At 41.8% G+C, this 24,759-nt stretch overlaps 1 protein-coding gene across 3 annotated transcripts in view; it reads right to left on the bottom strand.

The window, feature by feature from the left end:
• Window positions 1-24,759, bottom strand: part of LOC111972741 (RAC-alpha serine/threonine-protein kinase) — a 76,047-nt gene that overhangs the window by 7,677 nt on the left and 43,611 nt on the right. For all 3 annotated transcript variants that reach the window (XM_023999803.1, XM_023999804.1, XM_070446566.1), the window contains exon 2: window positions 18,552-18,737. In XM_023999803.1, the coding sequence (XP_023855571.1) occupies window positions 18,552-18,597 (46 nt within the window). In that variant the 5' untranslated portion in view covers window positions 18,598-18,737. The remainder of the gene's footprint in view (window positions 1-18,551; window positions 18,738-24,759) is intronic.

Below are 24,759 nucleotides of genomic sequence, written 5' to 3'. Positions count from 1 at the left end.
TATAGAGACAAAGAGGAGTCGCAAATCAACAGCTCAGACACGAGACGTATGTGACARGGTCTACAGACAATCACAGACTACAAAAAGAAAACCAGCCCCGTCGCGAACACTGATGTCTTGCTCTCAGACAAACTAAACAACTTCTTTGCTCGCTTTGAGGACAATACAGTGCCACTGACACGGCCCGCTACCAAAACCTGCGGGCTCTTCTTCACCGCAGCCAACGTGAGTAAAACATTTAAATGTGTTAACCCTCGCAAGGCTGCCGGCCCAGACGCCATCCCTAGCCGCGTCCTCAGAGCATGCGCAGACCAGCTGGCTGGTGTGTTTACGGACATATTCAATCAATCCCTATCCCAGTCTGCTGTTCCCACATGCTTCAAGAGGGCCACCATTGTTCCTGTTCCCAAGAAAGCTAACTGAGCTAAACGACTATCGCCCCGTAGCACTCACTTCAGTCATCATGAAGTGCTTTGAGAGACTAGTCAAGGATCATATCACCTCCACCCTACCATACACCCTAGACCCACTCCAATTTGCTTACCGCCCCAATAGGTCCACAGACGACGCAATCACACTGCACACTGCCCTAATCCATCTGGACAAGAGGAATACCTATGTAAGAATGCTGTTCATCAATTACAGCTCAGCATTTAACACCATAGTACCCTCCAAACTCGTCATTAAGCTCACCCCACCCTGTGCAACTGGGTCCTGGACTTTCCGACGGGCCGCCCCCAGGTGGTGAGGGTAGGAAACAACATCTCCACCCCGCTGATCCTCAACACTGGGACCCCACAAGGGTGCGTTCTCTGCCCACAACTGTAGGGCTGTCCAGAGGGTAGTGAGGTCTGCACAACGCATCACCGGAGGCAAACTACCTGCCCTCCAGGACACCTACACCACCCGATGTTTCAGGAAGGCCAAAAAGATCATCAAGGACAACAACCACTCGAGCCACTGCCTGTTCACCCCGCTATCCTCCAGAAGGCGAGGTCAGTACAGGTGCATCAAAGCTGGGACCGAGAGATTGAAAAACAGCTTCTATCTCAAGGCCATCAGACTGGTAAACAGCCATCACTAACATTGAGGTGGCTTCTGCCAACATACAGACTCAAATCTCTAGCCACTTTAATAATAAAAAATGGGATGTAATAAATGTATCACTAGTCACTTTAAACTATGCCACTTCATATAATGTTTACATACCCTACATTACTCCTCTCATATGTATATAATGTACTCTATACTATCTACTGCATCTTTCCTATGCCGTTCGGCCATCGCTCATCCATAGATTTATATGTACATATTCATTCCTTTACACCTCTGTGTATAAGGTAGCTGTTGTGAAATTGTTAGATTACTTGTTAGATATTACTGCATGGTCGGAACTAGAAGCACAAGCATTTCGCTACACTCGCATTAACGTCTGCTAACCATGTGTATGTGACMAATAAAATTTGATGTCAGAGCAAAAACCAAGCCATGAGGTCGAATTTGGGGAAGGGTACAAAAAAARATATCCGCAGCAATGAAGGTCCAAGAACACAGCGGCATCCATCATTCTTAAATGGAAGAAGTTTGGAACCCCCCCAAGAGACTCTTCCTAGAACTGGCCGCCCGGGACAAACAGAGCAATCGGGGGAGAAGGGCCTTGGTCAGGGAGGTGAACAAGAACCCAGATGGTCACTCAGACAGAGTTCCAGAGTTCTTCTGTGGAGACGGGAGAACCTTCCAAAAGGACAACCGTCTCTGCAGCACTCCACCAATCAGGCCTTTTGGTAGTGGCCAGACGGAAGCCACTCCTCAGCAAAAGGTACATGACAGCCCGCTTGGAGTTTGMCAAAAAGGCACCTAAAAGGACTCTGACCATGAGAAACAAGATTCTCTGGTCAGATGAAACCAAGGTTGAACTCTTTGGCCTGAATRCCAAGCGTCACGTCTGGAAGAAACGTGGAATCATCCCTACAGTGAAGCATGGTGGTGGCAACATCATGCTGTGGGGATGTTTTTCAGCAGCAGGGACTGGGAGACTAGTCAGGATCGAGGGAAAGCTTAACGGAGCAAAGTAGAGCGAGATCCTTGATGAAAACCTGCTCCAGAGCGCTCAGGATCTCAGACTGGGGTGAAGGTTCACCTTCCAACAGGACAACGATCCTAAGCACACAGCCAAGACAACGCAGGAGTGGCTTAGGGACAAGTCTCTGAATATCCTTGCGTGGCCCAGCCAGAGCCTGGACTTGAACCCTACCAAACATTTCTGGAGAGATCTGAAAATAGCTGTGCAGCGACACTCCCGATCCAACCTGACAGAGCTTGAGAGGATCTGCAGAGAAGAATGTGAGAAACTCCCCAAATACAGGTGTGCCAAGCTTGTAGCGTCATACCCAAGAAGACAAGGCTGTAATCGTGGCCGAAGGTGCTTCAACAAAGTACTAAGGGTCTGAATACTTGTGTAAATGTAATCCGTTTTGAATTTCTAATACATTTGCAAAAATGTATACATCTGTTTTTGCTTTGTAATCATTCTGTGTAGATTGATGTGGGGGGTAAATAATGCAATACATTTTTGGGTTAAGGCTGTAACGTAACAAAATATAGAAAAAGGGGTCTGAATACTTTCCGAATGTAGTAGCAGCGTAGGTTATTTTTGAAATTTTTTACTACCCCTTTTTTCCCTCCCCAATTTCATGGTATCCAATTGGTAGTTAGTCTTGTCTCATCGCTGCAACTCCCATATGGACTCGGGAGAGGCGAAGGTCGAGAGCCATGCGTCCTCCGGAACACAACCCAACCAAGCCGCACTGCTTATTGACAATGCCCGCTTAACCCGGAAGCCAGCCGCACCAATGCGTCGGAGGAAACACCGTACACCTGGCGACCATGTCAGCGTGCATGCGCCWGGACCGCCACAGGAGTCGCTAGTGCGCGATGAAACAAGGACATTCCACTGCACAACAGTTTCATTCACCCACGTGGGTATAACCAATGAGGAGATGGCACGAGATGGCACGTGGGTACCTGCTTCTATAAACCAATGAGGAGATGGGAGGGAGAGGCAGGACCTGCAGCGCGATCTGCGTCAGAAATAGGAATGAGTTATATTTTAGCCCTTGGCATCGCAGACGCTCGTTGGCGCGCGCGAGCAGTGTGGGTGCAATAATTGAATAGCATGGATTTCTAAATTTATTTTGCGACGCTTGCGCACGCGACGTGTCCGGTCTGGTCAGCATGTGAGTGTGTGACAGAAAAAAAATCGTTTTTGTGTCATTTAGAGGGGAAGTGCTGCTGCCATGTGGGAAATAGTAGGTGGCTTATTTCAGCTCGTATCTTTTTGACTGATGTCATATCGATGGTAATATGGCTAAGAATCGCAAGCTAACCAACAACTGTAACGATGTATTTGAGACATTGTGCAAATGTAATGTTTTCAATAAACATTGTYGACGAAATATAGTTTACATGTTGTCAACAATTCAAGCCAACCCAGTCTGTTTTGCCTCAGTTGCGCAGGTGTCATTTTATTTTCTTAACAACTAAACTGTCTATAAAGACAATCCATCTCTATATATTAAGTGTTGTATGGTTCCCGTCTAGACTCAATTACCAAAGACGCTCATCTCAAACCCATGTCTTACAAACACAACACCTAGGCCTGAACTTTCGGTAATTAACTGGTCATTTATGCCACTATGGTAACTCTGGTCATTTATATTTGAACTTTTATAAAAATGTATTAATATATATAGTATTCATTTGCTTACATCTGTGTCCATGAGTTTCTAATGGATAGAACATATGATTCAAGAGAAAATTTAAAAAGCATCAATTCAACAATAGCATTGTTTTCATTTAACTGCAACTCTTCCAACTATTTACTTTTCACAACTGCCACCAGTTTGGCACCAAAACATTTTTTTTTAAATTAAACAAAGTGTATTTCATGCTGAAACCCTCATATTAAACAGCAATGCTATTYACTAAGTTGATGGTTTATATTTAGGATCATGTTTTACAGCTTTGTCATTCTATTTATAAAATCTTATTTGATAATTTTCTATATTTATTTTACATGTGATAAGGCCACACAGAGGGCCAGAGATACACATGATTATCTGAAGTACCCAAAAGGCTACTAAATGTCATGTGATAAAATTACAGTTAGCAATAATATACTCTCCGTTTGCAACACTACATAAAATCTGCCTCCACCCTAGTGGCAGATCAGTGCATTTGAGGTAAAAGGAGAGAGACCCAGTAAACAATTGTGATTAAAACTAATAATGAATAAATAATTTATAGCTACCCAAGCAGGCAGGAAGTCAGTGGCTAAGCCCGGTGGTACAGTGACAGGGCAGATAAGAGATGCCATTGCAGTCTGGGTTAGGAGGAGGATGTGGTTTCAAAAGGAACTGTGTGGCTTATAATAAGAATCCACTTCCTCCTCCCGCCCGTCTGGTTGTCTTAGGTAGTCTCTTCTAAAAGAGAAGTCGAACACATGTAAACTATTGCGTTGTATGCATGTAGATAGCTACAAAAGAAGCAACTTAAACAAGTACCTTTATTGGCAAAGCAATCAATCATCTATGTATGCATAGTGTGCTTACACTTCGTTAATATCACTCTGAAAAGAGTATTGCATGAAAATAGCTTGTGAGCAGAATGAATGAGGGTAGACCCGCACACTTCCTGTCTAGACTAAGACAAGTGGGTCAAAACAGCAGTCAGATGTCAGCTGTCTCTGGCCTTTTCCATTCAAACACAAGCACAGGCAACAGTGGTCCAGTAGTCTTCTGGTCAGTAGTCCCATTTGCAAGCATCTATGAGCCTTATGCTAGGCCTTGTTAACACAAGGTGGTACAGTAATCAAATGTACACGTACAGCACTAACTCAGCACACATTTCTCATCTACATGTAAGTGTTGAGAGGAGCCAACACCACAAGTACGTCTCAGCCTTACAACCACTCCTCAAGATTCCTCAACTCACTCCACAGTGTGTTCAACCACACTGGGTCTGAGGTTTTTGGTAAGGAAGGTACTGGATGGCCTGGCTAACAACCATGGCCACCCTCCCCCAACTAACTGCCAATCTCTACAGACAGATCCTGGTGTATCCATCTCTGCAACATTCACAAATGGAATGCTTTGATCAGGCAAGAGTGGCACACCATCGCAAGCCACACAGCTGCACAATAAAGGGTGTGGTCTGCTGCCTGCAACATGGGTGTGGCTACTTCGACTAGCCGCGAGGCTAGTCCCATATCAGGGACAAACCAGCTGCCAGGATACTAAAACATAATTTAGGCTGAAGCTGGGATTTAAGAATACGTCTTTCCAGTGGTGATTTGAGTCACATCCAAACCATCTTGTTTCTCCTTCATCTTGTATGACTCATTTGATTGGAATCGGAGAACTCCTAGCCATGTTGAGAGATTGGCTAAAGGGAAGGGTGGATGCGTTCCAGGGAATCCAGATGTTTTTCCCTCAGAGCAGGCTTTTCCAGTGGGTGACTAACTCCTTGGCTCAGGCCCCTGCCGCGTTTCAACGTGAAAAGAATCACAGGGAGGTCATCCAAGCAGCCATCCGTGGCTTTGATTATCCCTGGAATAGTGGGAAAGTCCACGCTCTGTCTGCTGTGATGGAACCGATCCCATAAGAGAACACCTTTGAATACCATCCAGTAAATCTTGTGTACTTAACTCACCTCACACTAAAATACAGCCCTATTTAATGGAAGCAAGATACTTGACATAAAATTGTGTCATTCAGGCAAAATGTATACACCTCATTTTCAGTACATACAAATCAGTTCAGCATGTTGTCAACCATACAGATGAGACATGACTGGTATGCTTGGCCTGTTTAAATTAGGTGGCTGCCATTCAGTGCTTTAACGAGCATGACCCTCAGTGTTTCCCCTATATTCATTTTGCAGCGTCAGGCCGCCGCTGCTAAATCTTAGGCACCAGTCTCCCGCAGCTAAATCGTAGGCACCAGTCCCCCAAAAATATACAGAAGTTTGGACACACCTACTCATTCAAGGGTTTTTCTTTATTTTTACTATTTTATACATTGTATGATAGTATAGTGAAGAATGATAGTGAAGACAAACTATGAAATAACACATGTAGTAACCAAAAATAGGGTTAAATCAAAATATATTTGCCTTGACAGCTTTGCACTCTTGCCGTTTTCTCTCAACCAGCTTCACCTGGAATGCTTTTCCAACAGTCTTGAAGGAGTTCCCACATATGCTCAGGTCTTGTTGGCTGCTTTTTCTTCATTCTGCGGTCCAACTCATCCCAAACCATCTCAATTGGGTTGAGGTCGGGGGATTGTGGAGGCCAGGTCATCTGATGCAGCTCTCCTTCTTGGTCAAATAGCCCTTACACAGCCTGGAGGTGTGTTGGCTCATTGTCCTGTTGATAAACAAATTAGTGGGACTAAGCCCAAACCAGATGTGATGGTATATCGCTGCAGAATGCTGGTTAAGTGTGCCTTGAATTCTAAATAAAATCACAGACAGTGTCACCAGCAAAGCWYCCCCGACACCATCACACATGCGGAGGTCCGTTCACCTACTCTGCGTCTCAAAGACACGACGGTTGGAACCAAAAATCTCAAATTTGGACTCATCAGACCAAAAGGACAGATTTCCACCGGTCTAATCCATTGCTTGCGTTTCTTGGCCCAAACAGGTCTTCTTATTGGTGTCCTTAGTAGTGGTTTCTGTGCAGCAATTCTACCATGGAAGCCTGATTCATGCAGTCTCCTCTAAACAGTTGATGTTGAGGTGTCTAATTTGAACTCKGAAGTTTTTATTTGGGCTGCAATTTGAGGTGCAGTTAATTCTACTGCAGAGGATAAGTTCATTAGAGGTACCTCTGGGTCTTCCTTTCCTGCAGCGGTCTTCATGAGAGCCGATTACATCATAGTGCTTGATGGTTTTCAACTGCACTTGAAGAAACTTTCAAAGTTGTTGAAATGTTCCGGATTTACCRACCTTCATGTCTTAAAGTAATCTTTCTCTTTGCTTATTTGARCTGTTCTTGCAATAATATGGACTTGGTCTTTTACCAAATAGTGATATCTTCTGTATTCCAACCCTACCTTGTCACAACACAACTGATTGGTTCAAATACAAGGAAAGAAATTCCACAAATTCACTTGACTACCTCATGAAGCTGGTTGAGAGAATGCCAAGTGTTACTACATGATTCCATGTGTTATTTCATAGTTGTGATGTCTTCACTATTGTACAATGTAGAAAATAGTACAAATAAAGAAAAACCCTGGAATGAGTTGGTGTCCAAACCTTTGACTGGTACTGTATAATTTTTTAGAAAATGATATTCAAGAGATGGGAAAAGGTTTTCAGTTTAAACTTAAAACGACTAAAACCAGATAGATATAAAGTACATAGAAAAGATAATGTAGCTACCCAATTATAAGATCATCTTTGAGAACTAACAAACAAAATAAAAAAGTAGCCAGTCAGGGAGAATAAAATTCCAAATTTCATGGGCCCCCCATTGATTTTGCTATAATGTTTGAGTCACTCAGCATTAGAACACTGCATAAGCCATGGCAAAATATGTAGAATTGCAGGAAACTACACTTATCAAAAAATATTAGGCGTTAGTCCCATGTTTCAGGAGATGAAATAAAATATCCCAATATGCACATAAAAGAGCACTATAAAATGTGCCGTTTTGTCACAACACAATGCCACAGATGCCTCAAGTTCAGGGAGAGTGCAATTGGCATGCTGACTGCAGGAATGTCCACCAGATCTGTTGCCAGAGAATTTAATGTTAATTTCTCTACCATAAGCCGCCGTTTTAGAGAATTCAGCAGTACGTCCAACCAGCCTCGCAACYGCTGAAAAMGTGTATGGCACCGTGTGGGCGAGCGGTTTGCTGATGTCAACGTTGTGAACAGAGTGCCCCAYGGTGGCGGTGAGGTTATGGTATGGGCAGGCATAAGCTACGGACCACAAACACAATTGCATTTTATCAATGGCAATTTGAACGCAGACATATACAGTGACAAGTTCCTGAGGYCCATTGTCGTGCCATTCATCCACTGCCATCCCCTCATGTTTCAGCATGATAATGCATAGCCCCATGTCACAAGGATCTGTACACAATTCCTGGAAGCTGAAAATGTACCAGTTCTTCCATGGCCTGCATACTCAGACATGTCACCCATTGAGCATGTTTGGGATGCTCGGGACCGGCATGCACGACAGCATGTTCCAGTTCCCGTTAATATCTAGCAACTTCGCACAGTCATTGAAGAGGAGTGGGACAACATTCCACAATCAACAGCCTGATTAGCTCTATGCGATGGAGGTGTCATGCTGCATGGGGCAAATGGWGGCCACAGCAGATACTGACTGGTTTTCTGATCCACGCCTAGGGCTGTGGCGGTCATGAAATTGCCAGCCGGTGATTGTCAAGAAAAGAACTGCTGGTCTCACGGTAATTGACCGTTAATTAGCATAAAACATGTTTAGCATCTCCTGGCTTCCACGCATATCCTACAAGCCAATGATGCAGACCTTTGGAATATCTACATTTTAAAAAGTCTAATAAATSCATGTAATATAGCCTACATCATCACAATAAATCCATTATTTAAGTTAGACAGGTCTAAACAAACATGATATGAAGAAAATGTAGTCTATTTCAGAAGAATAGAATACTCTGAGTGGTCCTTACGTTAGGCTATGCCATATGACTGTGCGCTACACTAGTTTATTTTAACAGACAAGTTTTGCTTAGAGTCCCATGGCATTATTTTGAAAAAAAGTGCGCACATGCGGCTATTTGTTGAGCGGTTAACAAAGAAATTGGTCCTATATACTTAATTTATAGTTATTTATGCAACTTTAGTTGTGATAAACGGTGGGCAATATATGTTTAGATTTTTTATACACTCATGATGGGACTCTAATGACGATTTGGAAAGAAGTCGCAAGCTGCACACACTTCAGTCTCTCATTCMCAATTTGATATTCTCGCCAAGCCTCGAATTTCCCGGCGGCATCCCCCTCGTGTGGCCGTAATCCCCCTTAATTAACTTCTTAAGGCTAGGGGGCAATATATTCGGAAGTTCAGATGACTGACGTGCCCAAAGTAAACTGCCTGTTACTCATGCCCAGAAGCTAGGATATGCATATAATTCGTAGTATTGGATAGGAAACAATCTGAAGTTTCTAAAACTGTTAAAATAATGTCTGAGTATAACAGAACTGATATGGCAGGCTAAAACCTGAGGAGAATCCATCCGGAATTAAACATTTTTTTTTTTTTAGGTCACCACCCATTGAAATGWTTGTCTATGAGGAATTCAAAGAAAATCCTCCCAGATTGCATTAAGGGTAAGGGTTAGAAAGGGTTTCTGGTTTGTTTTTTGAAAAATGAATTAGTAGTTGTAGTTTTTCAAGGTGGCTCTCATTTTGACTGTCTTGTGGCATGCGTGGATGAGGACGCACACCTCGTTATTTATCTCCTGTATTAAACATACAACATTCAGTCTTAAATGTTATTGTTTATTTACACATTAGGGTACCTGAGGGTTGATTAGAAACGTTGTTTGACCTATTTGGACAAAGTTTATTGGTAACTTTTGGGATTCCTTTGTATGCATGTTGAACTAGTGGAACAGGTGGATTACTGAATCAAACGTTCCAACTAAACTGACTTTTGGGAAATAAAGGACTTTATCGAACAAAACAACCATTTGTTGTGTAGCTGGGACCCTTGGGATTGAAAACAGAGGAAGATCTTCAAAGGTAAGTGATTTATCTTATCGCTATTTGTGACTTTTGTGACACCTCTGCTGGTTTGGAAAATGTTTTTAATGCTTTTGTATGCGGGGCGCTGTCCTCAGATAAATCGCATGGTATGCTTTCGCCATAAAGCCTTTTTGAAATCTGACAAAGCGGCTGGATTAACAAGAAGTTRTGCTTTAAATRTTGTATAACACTTATTTTCATGAATGTTTAAATATTAMAATTTTTGTATTTTGAATTTCGCGCTCTGCAATTTCACCGGCTGTTGTCGAAGCGCCCCACCTTTCCCAAAAATCCAGGCCTTTTGAGGCCAAAGTGGCCGTTGTGTCCTTGAGCTGAATATAATAAACTAATTATAATTCCCGGCTGYCGTGCTCCGAAGCACCTCTCACTCACATGGCTCTCTGAGATGTAGCCAATGCCYGCTATATGATCGGGTCCTTTACAGTCATTTTAGCTAAGTAGTAGGCTACAAGTGAATGACACGTCGTGGATGCAACTGCGCACGTCCCCCCTTATCGAATTCCGAGGCGCATATTGAAGATGTTAGAACTGTCCACATTTAGCCTACTTTTCGTCAGCCAACAAGTTCAGTAGGCTTAACGAACAGCAAAAGCACTAGCCTATGTCAATCTACTGTCCCCCATAGTGCAAATTTTGACCTATTCTACTGGTCAACTTGTCCTTCTGTGTAATAAATAAATAAATAATCCAAACACTCTTGGACAGTCGTGGGATGCGATAGATCACAAATGAATACAACTCGCATCAAAAAACTTTTAAACGCAATGAGGCTGATGGTTTAGCTTAAAATTTTTAAACTATTAGGCTATTTTTTCACATTATATGCGCAGCAATGAGCACACGGCGGCAGGCTATAAGCGCAAATGTTCCAAAATGCAATCTATTGGCAGGAAAACTGTTCTTGAAAGTGACAGCAAATGCAATTATCCATGTAATGCTTTATTATAAAGGTGCATTTTTATGGTAAAAATGATCTTCCCCAAACTTGAAACAAGTTTGCCAGTTAGGCTTTACACCGGTTGTAAAGCAGATTAATGTGCTTCATTTTCAAGACCTTATTTGGCCACTTTAGTCGTGATACAAACCTTATCCAAACATAAACCTATGGTCTAGGATACATGTGTGCAACTAGGATTTGAAAAAGTCTCAAAATAAATAAGGTATGCTCTGTTTCGTGACTTAAGTGATAATACATAATTCACAAGCAATAGGCTAATATTGTCACCCATCAGACTATTCTTAATTTAATGTTGTCTTTACATATGTGTGAAATTAGTTTTGATTTAGAATGGACCATTATCATGCATCTGTCTCAGAACAGGGGCATGGGCAAAGAAAATGCATGTAAACTACGCACTTAAATAGAAAATGGAGGACGCTTTTTTCCATGCCAGCCAGGTAGGCTTTGTTCCTGCATTAAAGCGACACAATATTAGGAAAGTTGATGAATAAAATGTAATAGGCCTAGCCTATAGAAAGCTGATGGGATGCTCCTCTTTTTAATAAAGGCCATCAAATGTTCACGCAATTGCATAGCCTATAGTAATGTTGCGCAACATGAGCACTCATGAAATGTTTGATTTACGATTACATTTGCATTGATGTCAGAGTGATTAGAGGAACAATGAAGTGCTGAATACCAGGCAGTTAGCACGTTTACGCTACAAATTACCATCAGCAGCATCAGAAGCCTAATTACCATGATAAAACAGCCACGTGGAATTTGACTGCCTTCTAGACCCGTGACTGCCGGTGTGGCAGTAATACAGTCACCGTAACATCCCTATCCATGCCCCTACCTTTTAAAAAAGTTATAGTATCTGTGACCAACATATGCAGATCTGTATTCATGTGAAAACCATAGATAAGGTCTCAATTTATTTATTTCAATTGACTGATTTCCTTATGAACTGTAACTAAGTAAAATCTTGATGAGTTTCTATTTTTGTACAGTATAGCTTTAAAACTGTACAACTTTCTCTCCACCTCATGCCAAAATGTGTAGAATTAAGAATGTCCCCTACAAAAAAAAACTTGSTCGAATAGTCTTTTCTTTCGACCAATCGATTGGTAAATGTTTAAACATATTTCTCCATATATAGACACATCCTATGTGTTTTAATCAAATCAACTAAACTCAGCATAAAAAGAAGCGTGCTCTCACTGTCTACGTTTATTTTCAGCAAACTTAACGTGTAAATATTTGTATGAACATAAAATTTAACAGACAAACTGAACAAGTTCCACAGACATGTGACTAACAGAAATGGAATAATGAGTCCCTGAACAAAGGGAGGGTGGGGGGGGTATCTGGTGTGGCCACCAGCTGTATTAAGTACTGCAGTGCATCTCCTGGACTGCACCAGATTTGCCAGTTCTTGCTGTGAGATGTTACCTCACTCTTCCACCAAGGCACCTGCAAGTTCCCGGACATTTCTGGGGGGAATGGCCCTAGCTCTCACCCTCCGATCCAACAGGTCCCAGACGTGCTCAATGGGATTGAGATCTGGACTCGTCGCTGGCCACGGCAGAACTCTGACATTCCTGTCTTGCAGGAAATCACACACAGAATGAGCAGTATGGCTGGTGGCATTGTCATGCTGGAAGGTCATGTCAGGATGAGCCTGCAGGAAGGGTACCACATGAGGGAGGAGGATGTCTTCCCCGTAACGCACAGCGTTGAGATTGCAGGCAATGACAACAAACTCAGTCCGATGATSCTGTGACACACCGCCCCAGACCATGACGGACCCGCCACCTCCAAATCGATCCCGCTCCAGAGTACAGGCCTCGATGTAACGCTTATTCCTTCGACGATTAACACGAATCAGACCATCACCCCCCGGTGAGACAAAACCGCGACTAGTCAGTGAACATTTTGCCAGTCCTGTCTGGTCCAGCTACGGTGGGTTTGTGCCCATAGATGACGTTGTTGCCGGTGATGTCTGGTGAGGACCTGCCTTACAACAGGCCTACAAGCCCRCAGTCCGGCCTCTAGTGGACAGTCTGAGCACTGATGGAGGGATTGTGCGTTCCTGGTGTAACTCGGGCAGTTATTGCCATCCTGTACCTGTCCCGCAGGTGTGATGTTCCGATCCTGTGCAGGTGTTGTTACACGTGGTCTGCCACTGCGAGGACAATCAGTTGTCCCTCTTGTCACCCTGTAGCGCTGTCTTAGGCATCTCACAGTACGGACATTGCAATTTATTGCCCTGGCCACATCTGCAGTCGTCATGCCTTCTTGCAGCATGCCTAAGGCATGTTCCCGCAGATGAGCAGGGACCCTGTGTATCTTTTTGGTGTTTTTCAGAGTCAGTAGAAAGGCCTCTTTAGTGTCCTAAGTTATCATAACTGTGACCTTAATTGCCTACCGTCTAAGCTGTTAGTGTCTTAACGACAGTTCCACAGGTGCATGTTTATTAATTGTTTATGGTTCATTGAACAAGCATGGGAAACAGTGTTTAAATCCTTTGCAATGAAGATCTGTAAAGTWATTTGGATTTTTACAAATTATCTTTGAAAGACAGGGTCCTGAAAAAAGGACTTATCTTTTTTTGCTGAGTTTATATGCACTGAGCTTGTCTGATCCTTTAAGCAAACTGTTTGATTAAATAATTAAGACAAATGACTAGAGGGAGTYTGACCGCAATTGATTTGATTGCGCTGGACCTGGCTCAGACTTGCTGCGCTGTGTAAAAAAATAAATAAACAGCGAGTGACTGACTAGCACCTGTCGTCTCCCTCTCCTCCCTGCTGCAGCGACCACTACAGAACATCAACAGTGTGTATTGCACTGCAACATAATTACAACCAAGTCTGACTGAAAAGTTCTTACCGAAATCTCTCATTTGTTCAGAATTGTTTACCTATTTCCTCAACCCTTGCTCTCTTTACTGATGCATGCGACCAATAGGGTCTGATCTATAGCATATCATAATCACATCGATAAATTGGTCATAAACTCTGACCAGCGTAACACGACAGAAAAATGGATTTAGAGGACGTGACAAATAAACTTGAAAACGGGGGAATGTTTACTGGTTGCTCAGGAGGTAAAGGTGTGTGGAATGAATGACTAGTTGTGGAAAGTACTGGTGATCAAGAATAAAGTAAGGGGCAAGCGCTGCGTGCATATTATGTGTGACAAACAGGTGCTGTTAGATTACAATATACGTTTTCTGACCATTTGGAACAAAGTATGTTTTTTTTGGTAAAGCCTTTATTACAGCAAAGACTAAAAACAGTCACATTCATTCGTTAAGCAAATTAGAGAAATGGAACGATTTAGGCCTATTTATTGTTTACACTAATTATTCAATCATCCCTTTTATTTAATTAAAACTAAAATGCTTTATTGCATTTCAAATCATAAATGACTCATTTGCTGTGTGATGACATTAATTAATAAATGATTGATATTTAAGAATTGAAATATAGGCCGAAGTTGGTTACGGTATTAAGATTAAACAGGATGCGCTCTTTTAAGCATACAGCTCAATGGTGGTTATACAAGGCTGCTATACTAAGCCTACTAATGATAATGACATTACTTCTTATAATGATAATAATAACAATAAGGAGATCAAGGAAAAAGTGCCATTATTATATATATAATTTGACCATTTGGAACAGTGTAGACACTAAATAAATAAAAAATAATACCAGAGGCTGGTCTAACGGAAAAAAAGAAAGTGTGAAGTCTTTATTTCAGCATATCAAAGATTAAAAACAGTGTGTGTTCTTGTTTTGGTTACATGAGTGGTTGTTGTGGTTACATGAGTGGTTGTTGTGGTTACATGAGTGGTTGTTGTGGTTACATGAGGCCTGGTGCTCATGGAATCAGTAGGCTGTTAAACACTCAAACAGGCAACAGAAGCAGGATGTCATTTCTGTAGATATGATTTATAAAGCCAAGTACATTTAAACAGTTAAGCTATTGATTAAAGACCTAATTAAGTTGGGGTTTCCTCYCTCTCCTCACTTCTACTCCACAATTAAGGCAAGGGCTGTTCTCTCATCTCCTAACTCTTCTGCTGCCTCCGCCCCATTGTTCTCAACACCAATATGCTGGTTAACTTCGCTATTATGCACATGGCAACATGGTCTATGAAAAGGCGCCAATTCAACAGCGCACTGATGTGTTTCAGAACCGCATCCAACGCGGAAGAAAACCCATTTGTAAAATATATATTTTTATTTGTGATGCAACATTGTTCTTACATAATATAACCACATACAATTTCAGTAGCAAATATCTGACTGATGGACTGTGCCATCCCCATGGATCAGTCCACTCAGACATGCAAGAATCGGACAGGTGTCTTGTACACCATGATTATTATTTTTATTGCTACTGCTCGACTAAAGAAATCTCGATCGACCAACAGCCTATCGACCAAACAATCCACCAATCGACTAAAATGGGTCAGGCCTAGTAGAATTGCAAGTAATTCGCTTTAAAACAGCTACATTTAGTCTCTGCGGCCAAGAGAGCCACTAAACTTTCAGTTGGAGGCTGTGCTATTGGACACACCCACTACCCCTCCCCCTACGCTTCCTTTGCCACCACTGTTGAAAATAAATCCTAGGGGAAACACTGCTAAACWAAATTTGTTGTAGGATGTTTGAGTGACAGGTGGGCAAAATCCACCCTGAGCAGAAAGTGTCTGACAGAACCACTCTGCAGCCTTCATAGTTTCCTGTGGGTGATGTCACCATGGTCACGTCAAGAGAGAAAACATCTCMAAATCCCTTGTGGACAAAACAGGCTCCCCGCCACATTAAGCGGCGCAAATCCAGCRCTGGCTGCCTTTTGATCAGGGCCCAGAGCCATTCTGGGTGGGGTCTGTCTGCATAGCTGAACTGGGATGACCCCCAAACTCCTAGCCACGGCGCTACACTGTCCGACTGACTGGCCAAGGCTGGAGGGAGGGAGGGGGTAGGACTCTCCAGTAAAAACCCAATGGCCTTGCAAACGCCGACCGTCCCGCTTCCACAGTTTGTGTAGTAGGAGTCTTGCTGCTGCCATCCTCAGCCACACCCTAATCCCTGCTCCATTGCGCCGCCTGGCTTTTCCAGAAAGTTGGCCTCTGGTTGAGTTGGGTGTTGTACACAACCCAATAACACCATTTGCTAGAAAATACCATATTGGAGAGTCCGTAAAATATATTACATCCAGTATAGGCTATCATGGAAGATTTCATGTGTGAAAACCATCGTTTTTCATTGTTGCAATCTGGTCGTCCCCGTGGCTAAAGCTGTGTTGAGGCGTAACGGCGTACACTACGGCTGGGCGGTACCGTATATTATGATATACCGGTATTGATGCAGGGACTGGTTTGGGTTTTTACTTTACCTTCTATACCAGTATTTGAATGTTTGGTTTGTTGAATGTGATACGCCATGTGTAATGTCAATTTTTATAGTTTACTTCGCTACTTGAGTCATCTCTCTCCGTGCCACAGACCTAGCCACGCCCCCTGTCACTGAAGGAGAGCATTTGTTGTTCCTCAACCACGAGACACTTGCATTCAGTCTGCATGGTCAATGCAGCACATGCAACAATGTTGATGACAACGATGCCGTTTTTACTTTGCTTCTTAATATAAATCCACTAGCGTTCTATGATGACACTATTAGTTCATGTTTCTTACATCAGCAAACAGCTAGTATGTCCTTTCTTAGCAAGTTGCCCTAAATCTTGTGAGATGCTAATTGTTAGCCACTAATGCKAATAGCTAGCTAGCTAATAAATGTACTGAGTAAGAGCAAATGTAGCTAGCCAATACAGCCTGATAATACCAKTGATGGTGTAGACCTAAATCAGCTTGTTGTTTGTGCAACAGTATCTTCTAAATCAAAGAGGAATATGCAAAGCAAGAATATGTTAGATACATGAAGTAGCTAAGAGAAAACATGCAATGTAGCCAAAGCTTATAGGGTCCCCTAAGAAACACTTTAGTTCCTACCCTGTCACAATAACTCCTCCCTGGCATTTTAATTCATTGTCATCTCAAACACTGTATTCAATGTACCCACTATTATATTCTAACTATAGAATTAGACTAGTCATTCTATTTTCATGATTCCAACAGTTTTGCTCTAATTAGCAAGTCAAATTGCAATTGCAACATTTGGTTAAAAATAAGTCCTAGATGATTTGTCCATATCATGCAGCCCTACGTGGCAGTATGGACATTCTCAATTGAGCAGTGGTGTAAAGTACTTAAGTAAAAATACTTTGAAGTACTACTTAAGTCGTTTTTTTGGTATCTGTACTTTAATTTGGACTACTTTTACTTCACTACATTCCTAAAGAAAATGCTGTACTTTTTACTCCATGCATTTTCCCTGACACCCAAAAGTACTCGTTACATTTTGAATGCTTAGCAGGACAGAAAACGATCCAATTCACGCACTTATCAAGAGAACATCCCTGGTCATCTACTACCTCTGATCTGGAGGACTCACTAAACACAAATGCTTTGTTTGTAAATTGTGTGAGTGTGCTCCTGGCTCTCCGTAAATAAAAAAATAAATAAAAATGGTTTGCTTTAGGAATTTGAAATTATTTATACTTTTACCTTTGATACATTTTATCAATTACATTTACTTTTGATACTTAAGTATATTTAAAACCAAATACTTTTACTCAAGTAGTATTTTACTGGGGTGACTAACTTTTACTGGCGTAATTTTCTATTACCGTATCTTTAMTTTTATTCAAGTATGACAGTTTGGTACTCTTTCCAGAGTGCAGGAAATGCAGAAATTATGAAAGTGCTGAAATTTGTTTTAGTTGAAGTTGAATTGAACAGTATAAAACAATCAGAATGGAGAAAGACTTAATGAAATCACTTAGAATGGATGTGTTGCCACTCTAGGATCATTCACTACTCAAAGCAAAATGTACAACTTTCATTATTCAAAAACAAACAAAAAAATATTTTAAATACCGTGATATAATATTTTGGCCATATCGCCCAGCCCTAGCGTGCGCTGGCAACAGTTAGTTAATACAGTGTGGGGGGGGGTCTATTTCTTTGTTTATAGAACACGGAAAGGGTCAAAGGTGAAGCAGGTGCGAGTGAAAAACACACCAATTCCAGACGGGACCGGAAAATATGCACATGGAATGGCCTGGGTCACAGCAGAGACCCAGAGTTCAATCTGCACAAAGACTAATCCAAAACAAGAGAAAGGTTGAAAAACACAGCTTTAAAGTTAAATGGATGTGCGATCCCCCCCCACCCCCAGAAATTGGCAAATGTTTTACACATAAAACATTTCTCATCATCAGCTTTTACAAATGCCCTGATATAACCTCTACTAGTGTGTACACTAACAGGTTTGTTATGAGGATGTATTCACAGGCCTTAGGTGTCAGGAACCACATTTTTATGGACCATAAACATTCATAGGGGCCATAAACATTCTTATAGACCGTAAACATTGCATCACTTGCATTGTAGACCTGGTTATCGGTGAATGGAGCTGAAACAGGAAGCAATCTCAGAAACGTGTGATGCAGGGACGACTTTATATGCCCTTATCTCAAGAGACAACAGGTTGGCTAATTGAAAAGCATGCAAACATAACCAGAAAAAGCTACTACAAAATCTACACTTATTTCATAGCAGGACAGAGGCAACATCAATGGAAGATTGTGTGATTTCCAAAGCCTTAGGTAAGAGGGTGGTGGAGATCGAGCGTACAGGTATTACCTCGTTTGTGAAGCCATCCCTCCTTCACAATGACTACTTCACCCATGGTGGCCCGTGGAGGAATGGGGGGGGGGGAGGGGTTCTGTCCGCTGAGGTGGTCCCACAGAAGGAGGCGTCACTCTCGTCCCCTTCACTCAAATCAGGAGCGGTATAGTGCTGGGAAAGGTTTCAGCCAGCACTCTTTACCTATTGGGAGGTTAAGACAGACGGACAAGGAAGAAATGCGTCCTAGTTCAAATCCAGCAAATTATACATTCTTAAGTGCTGCAAATATTAACAAAAGGTAGAGTGAGAGCAACATTTAGAGACAAAGAAACTACAAAATGGCAATCAGTGCTTATTCCGCAAAAACACCAAGTTACTTACTATACAAAGCAATTACAAAATCACCATTAACAAAATGTTAATACAATGTTAATGTAATTACAGTTTTACAACACATGAAAAACAGCAAATGAAATGTTACATGTTCCTATTTCTGTCTGAACGTCTTGTAGCATCCTCCTGAACAAGCCTCTGGTATTTGTTAGTACAAGACCCTTACTGTAAATGAAAGCACAGGGACATAGAACTATGCAGACCCTTTAGCAGCTGTCAAATCATTCTACTTTGTTATGGCTAACCCCACTTATCCCTCCATACATCTCAACAGTGGAAATATTGCTTCATTATCATCCCCTGGATATATATTTTGTGCAATGCCACATATATCACGTAATGGAATTATAATCAAGATGGTTCCCAGGTTAGGTCAGGTAGTTAACCTGATATACACCTGGGGCTGAGTGACATTTCAGACTTATATTGGTAGGCCTAATAATTATACTATTGTACCGTAACTACACTATGATCATAATACATATTAGAACAAAAATAAATACATTTAATATAATTATTTATAAATATCCGTTAGCAAGCATTGTGGGGCTCTATTTGTGCTAATCCTTAGTTTCTGGAAATCCTGCCCCTGACTGCCACCCAATGATATTCAAATAAATTGCACCACTGTTTATCAGGATGCAATGAAAAGGCATGAAAAGAGCTTATGAATGCACTGACAGAAGACATGCATTATAGAGGGGGTAATGCTGGTTCACATTCTGATACTGTATTGTCTTCAACAACAGACAGCAGGTGCKGTCTAGCACAGCATATGCCAAGTGCATTCTAGTGATGGGGGTATCAATACAGTTACATAAAATCGGGATATTATTTGAGCTAGTAGGCTGTACCACTGCAACAAAACTCCAGTATTTTCCATTAATAGATTGTTTCCCCCATCACTTTAAACTACAATATGTACACTCCGTTCAAAAGTTTGGGGTCACTCAAATATTTCCTTGTTTTTGAAAAAAATTCAATGATGCTGGAGGAGTGCTTGACACCATCTGTYAAGCATGGTGGAAGCAATGTGATGGTCTGGGGGTGCTTTGGTGGTGGTAAAGTGGGAGATTTGTACAGGGTAAAAGGAATCTTGAAGGAGGAAGGCTATCACTCCATTTTGCAATGCCATGCCCTGTGGACAGCACTTAATTGGAGCCAATTTCCTCCTACAACAGGACAATGACCCAAAGCACAGCTCCAAACTATGCAAGAACTATTTAGGGAAGAAGTAGTCATCTGGTATTCTGTCTATAATGGAGTGGCCAGCACAGTCACCGGATCTCAACCCTACTGAGCTGTTGTGGGAGCAGCTTGACCGTATGGTACGTAAGAAGTGCCCATTAAGCCAATCCAACTTTTAGGAGGTGCTTCAGGAAGCATGGGGTGAAATCTCTTAAGATTACCTCAACAAAWTGACAACTAGAATGCCAAAAGGTCTGCAAGGCTGTAATGGCTGCAGATGGAGGATTCTTTGACGAAAGCAAAGTTTGAAGGACACAATTATTATTTATAACCTTGTCAATGTCTTGACTACATTTCCTATTCATTTTACAACTCATTTCATGTAKGTCTTCATGGAAAATGTCAAAGTGACCCCAAACTTTTGAACGGTAGTGTAACTTCGTGCGACCCCAACCAAATTCACAATGAAATGTGAGTTATAGAGCTGTCATTATCATTGAAAGCAAGTCTAAGAAGAGGTAGATGTTCTGTGTGATCCATTTCCATGCTTCCCGTGCTTAAGTTTTGCGTCTTTTACTTTCAGTTTTGTACACCAGCTTCAAACAGCTGAAAATACAAACATATTTCACAGTGGTTTAGATGGTACAATGATTCTCTACACTACACGTGCTTGTTCTGTCAAACTAGTTGAATTTTAGCAACCAGGAAATGGAGCGATTCCTACATAGTGCATCTTTAAATAGGGAGACAATTTTTTTTCTGCACTTATATTTCCGTGACTGATCAACAAAACAAAAAAATCTCATGGCTCTCTCATCCATCTGCAGCAGACAGACACATGGTGAGGAATATGTTTGGAACATCAAACTGCAATATATAATGAGAAATGCAATACATATTGTATTGACACCTAAGTATGGTGATAATATCATATTGTGAGGTCTCTGGCAATTCCCAGCCCTAATACATTCCAGATGTACATTTTCTGCACATCTTTGCAGATAATAAATAACATGTTGATGTGGTTCCTGAGACAGAGATGTCAGCAAATTACTTCCAAGTTCCCTCCTCACTGCACTACATTGCACACTCCATCTAGCAGCTACTAACAGTCTTTACTTCGCACCTTAATTGTTTTGATCTACCTATCAAGTATCATTTCGCCTGGAGTAAAAAGAACAGGTTCCAACAGTGAACTGCTCAGAAGGCCAAAACAAAGACCGGACATTTTTAAACATACATGCTCCTTTGTCGACCATAGCCCACGAGATTATTTGTTTGAGTAAATAACGAGCTGCCAGATACAGTTAACTGCCAAAATAAATGAAAAACATTTGAGTAAACGAGGGATGCAAAATACTCTACATGACCAAAAGTATGTAGACACCTGCTCGAACATCTAATTTCAAAATCATGGGCATTAATATGGAGTTAGTCCCCCCTTTTCTGCTGTAACAGCCTCCACTCTACTGGGAAGGCTTTCCACTAGATGTAGGAACATTGCTGTGGGGACTTGCTTCCGTTCAGCCACAAGAGAATTAGTGAGATCGGGCACGGATGTTGGGCGATTAGGCCTGGCTCGCAGTCGGCATTCCAATTCATCTCAAAGGTGTTTGATGGGGTTGAGGTCCGGGCTCAGTGCAGGCCAGTCAAGTTCTTCCACACCGATCTCTACAAAGCATTTCTGTATGGACCTCACTTTGAGCACAASGGCATTGTCATGCTGAAACAGGAAAGGGCCTTCCCAAAACTGTGGCTGAAATAGCCAAATCCACTAATTTGAAGAGGCGTGTGTGTGTACACAAGTTTTTTTGTTTTTGTTTTTATTGAGGAACAGAGAAAGTACAAGTAAAAGAACAAAAAGGATCTGGCAGTTACAGCGCACATCATTTTTGTATTCCTAGTGATCGCCTTTTTACTGGCTGCCAGCAGGATCTTCAAGAGGTACTTTTCTCTATTGTGTAAGTTATCAGGTATTTCACCCAAGTACAAAGAAATTAATGTTTGTTCTGTCAAATCCCATTTTTTCCCCCCAATGTTCAATCTTATTTCTCCCCAGTAAGTTTTGATTGCGGAGCAGGACCAAAAGATATGAGAGTGAACCACCCTTGATAGCCCACATTCTCTCCAACAACGGTGTAGGGAGCCAGTCTGTTTTGATTTCAGCTTAGGTGTTATGAAGAAACGTATAACATTCTTCCAACAGGATTCTCTCCATGAYCTTGAGTTGGTGGAGCTKTGTTGAGTCTCTAATATGTTCAACCATGTTTCATCAGTTATTTCAATGTYAAGTTCCTCCTCCCATTTCTTTTTAATATAGTTTGTAGAATAATTCTTTGAAGATTGAATACCCAAGTAAAGATTAAAWAWWWWWTTTGTTACCCCAAGTTGTATGCGTTACTGAATACTTGGATTAATTTTAGAGGTGCTTGAGGTAGGGTTGCACATTTTGGGGAATATTCAGTTGTGGAAACTTTCCGTGGGAATTAACAGAAATATATGCAAATGAATATTAATACAATAAATGTAATGTTTTTTGCATTGATATATTTACCATAGCATATGGAGAAAGAAACATAATCCTTTCACCTTATCATAAGTAGACAATTGCAAATGATTAAATCCTTCCAATAGAAATGAAACAATTTARTTACAAATAKAAATTTAATTTAATGAGTTAACTCTTCACATGATTTCACTGAACAACAAAAGGGAATATTGAATAATGCCCAATGATCCATCGCATATCCTAAAAACATCTTCAACATACAAGCTTTGGTTGTCTTCCTCTCAGGCTTCCATGTCTTCTCCCTGGACCTCCTCAATGTCCAGCACTTGAACATCAGACTGAGGACTCATCTTCACTATCACTTTCCAACCTTGTTGAAGATGGCTCGTTTTCAGGCTCAAAAACCCTCATTTGCCCGGATGGCCACCAATTTTTCAACCCTTGTATTGGTCAGCCTGTTGCGTACTTTGGTGTGTGTTCCCAAACAAGGACCAGTTGCGCTCTGAGGCAGCTGATGTTGGTGGGATTTGGAGGATGATGGAGGCAACTGGGGAAAGAGCCTCAGATCCACAAAGTCACTTCCACCAGGTGGCTGATGAGATATGCTGGCACGACTGCCATATTGCATCTCCATCCCAAAACCCTTGCTTTGAAGTGTACTTCGCCAGACTGCCAAGAAACTTTCCCTCATCTAGGCCAAGGTGGCGAGACACGGTAGTGATGACACCATAGGCCTTGTTGATCTCTGCATCAGACAGGATGCTCTTGCCAGCATACTTGGGGTCCAACACTGTGGGGTGCATGGGCTTCAGGCAGAAGTCTTCACGCTTTTTGATGCATTTTCAGAACTGCAGTTTCCTCTGCTTGGAGCAACCGTGAAGTGGGCAGGGCAGTACGGATTTCTTCTCTTACATCTGCAARCAGAGTGAACATCAGACAGGATGGCATTGTCTCCCTCAATCCATGTAATGGCTACTGCTATKGGTTTCAGTTTGACTGCTTACCACTCTCTCCCAAAATACATCATCCAGGAGGATCCTCTTGATGGGGCTGTCCATATCGGCAGACTGTGATATGGCCATTTCTTGGAGAAACTTCTTCCCCTCCAAGTGACTGTCAAACATGACAACACCACCCTAATGGGTGTTGCTGGGTAGCTTCAATGTGGTGCTCTTATTCTTCTCACTTTACTTGGTGAGGTAGATTGCTGCTATAACTTKATGACTCTTCAYATAGCTAACCATTTCCTTGGCTCTCTTGTAGAGTGTATCCATTGTTTTCAGTGCCATGATGTCCTTGAGGAGCAGATTCAATGCATGAGCAGCACAGCAAATTGGTGTGATCTGAGGGTAGGGCTCCTCCACTTTAGACCAAGCAGCCTTCATGTTCGCAGCATTGTCTGTCACCGGTGCAAATACCTTCTGTGGTCCAAGGTCATTGACGACTGCCTTTAACTCATCTGCAATGTAGAAACCAGTGTGTCTGTTGTCCCTTATGTCTGTGCTCTTGTAGAATACTGGTTGAGGGGTGGCGATGTAGTTAATTACAAATGAGTAGATAAAGCATGTCTGGTTGGAGGGGTGTATGCTGGGCAAAGAACATTCAGAAATCTCTTCCAATCACCTGTGAGCATCAGAGGTGAACCAGTTGCATACACAGCTAGAGAAAAACATTMATTAGCATTTCTCTGATTACGTTTCTCCATTGAGTCAAAAAAAACGTTGGTTCCAGGAGGACCGTGAGCTGTTGCTATCAATAAGGTGTCTGATTCATCATTTTCACCTCGAATAGAAGTAGGGGGTCTTTTGTCAGAGGTTGCTTGTTGTGAGCGCTGAGGGAACTTTATGCACTTGGCCAGATGATTCTGCATCTTCGTTGCATTCTTCACATATGATTTGGCACAGTATTTGCAAATGTACACAGCTTTTCCTTTTACATTAGCTGCAGTGAAATGTCTCCATACATCAGATAGTGCCCGTGGTATTTTCCTGTAAAGATTAGGGGGGAAAACGTTAAAAAAKAAAAATACAATTCCATGTACAGATACATAGTTAAGCAATTTAAATCTAACTCCTTTGTAAGATAAATGTTTTAAAATCAATCAGGTTAATTAACACTCCTCAGTTAGCAAGC

This window comes from Salvelinus sp. IW2-2015, linkage group LG14, assembly GCF_002910315.2.
Source record: "Salvelinus sp. IW2-2015 linkage group LG14, ASM291031v2, whole genome shotgun sequence".
NCBI classification, from domain to species: domain Eukaryota; kingdom Metazoa; phylum Chordata; class Actinopteri; order Salmoniformes; family Salmonidae; genus Salvelinus; species Salvelinus sp. IW2-2015.
This window is presented reverse-complemented; position numbering and strand designations above follow the sequence as displayed.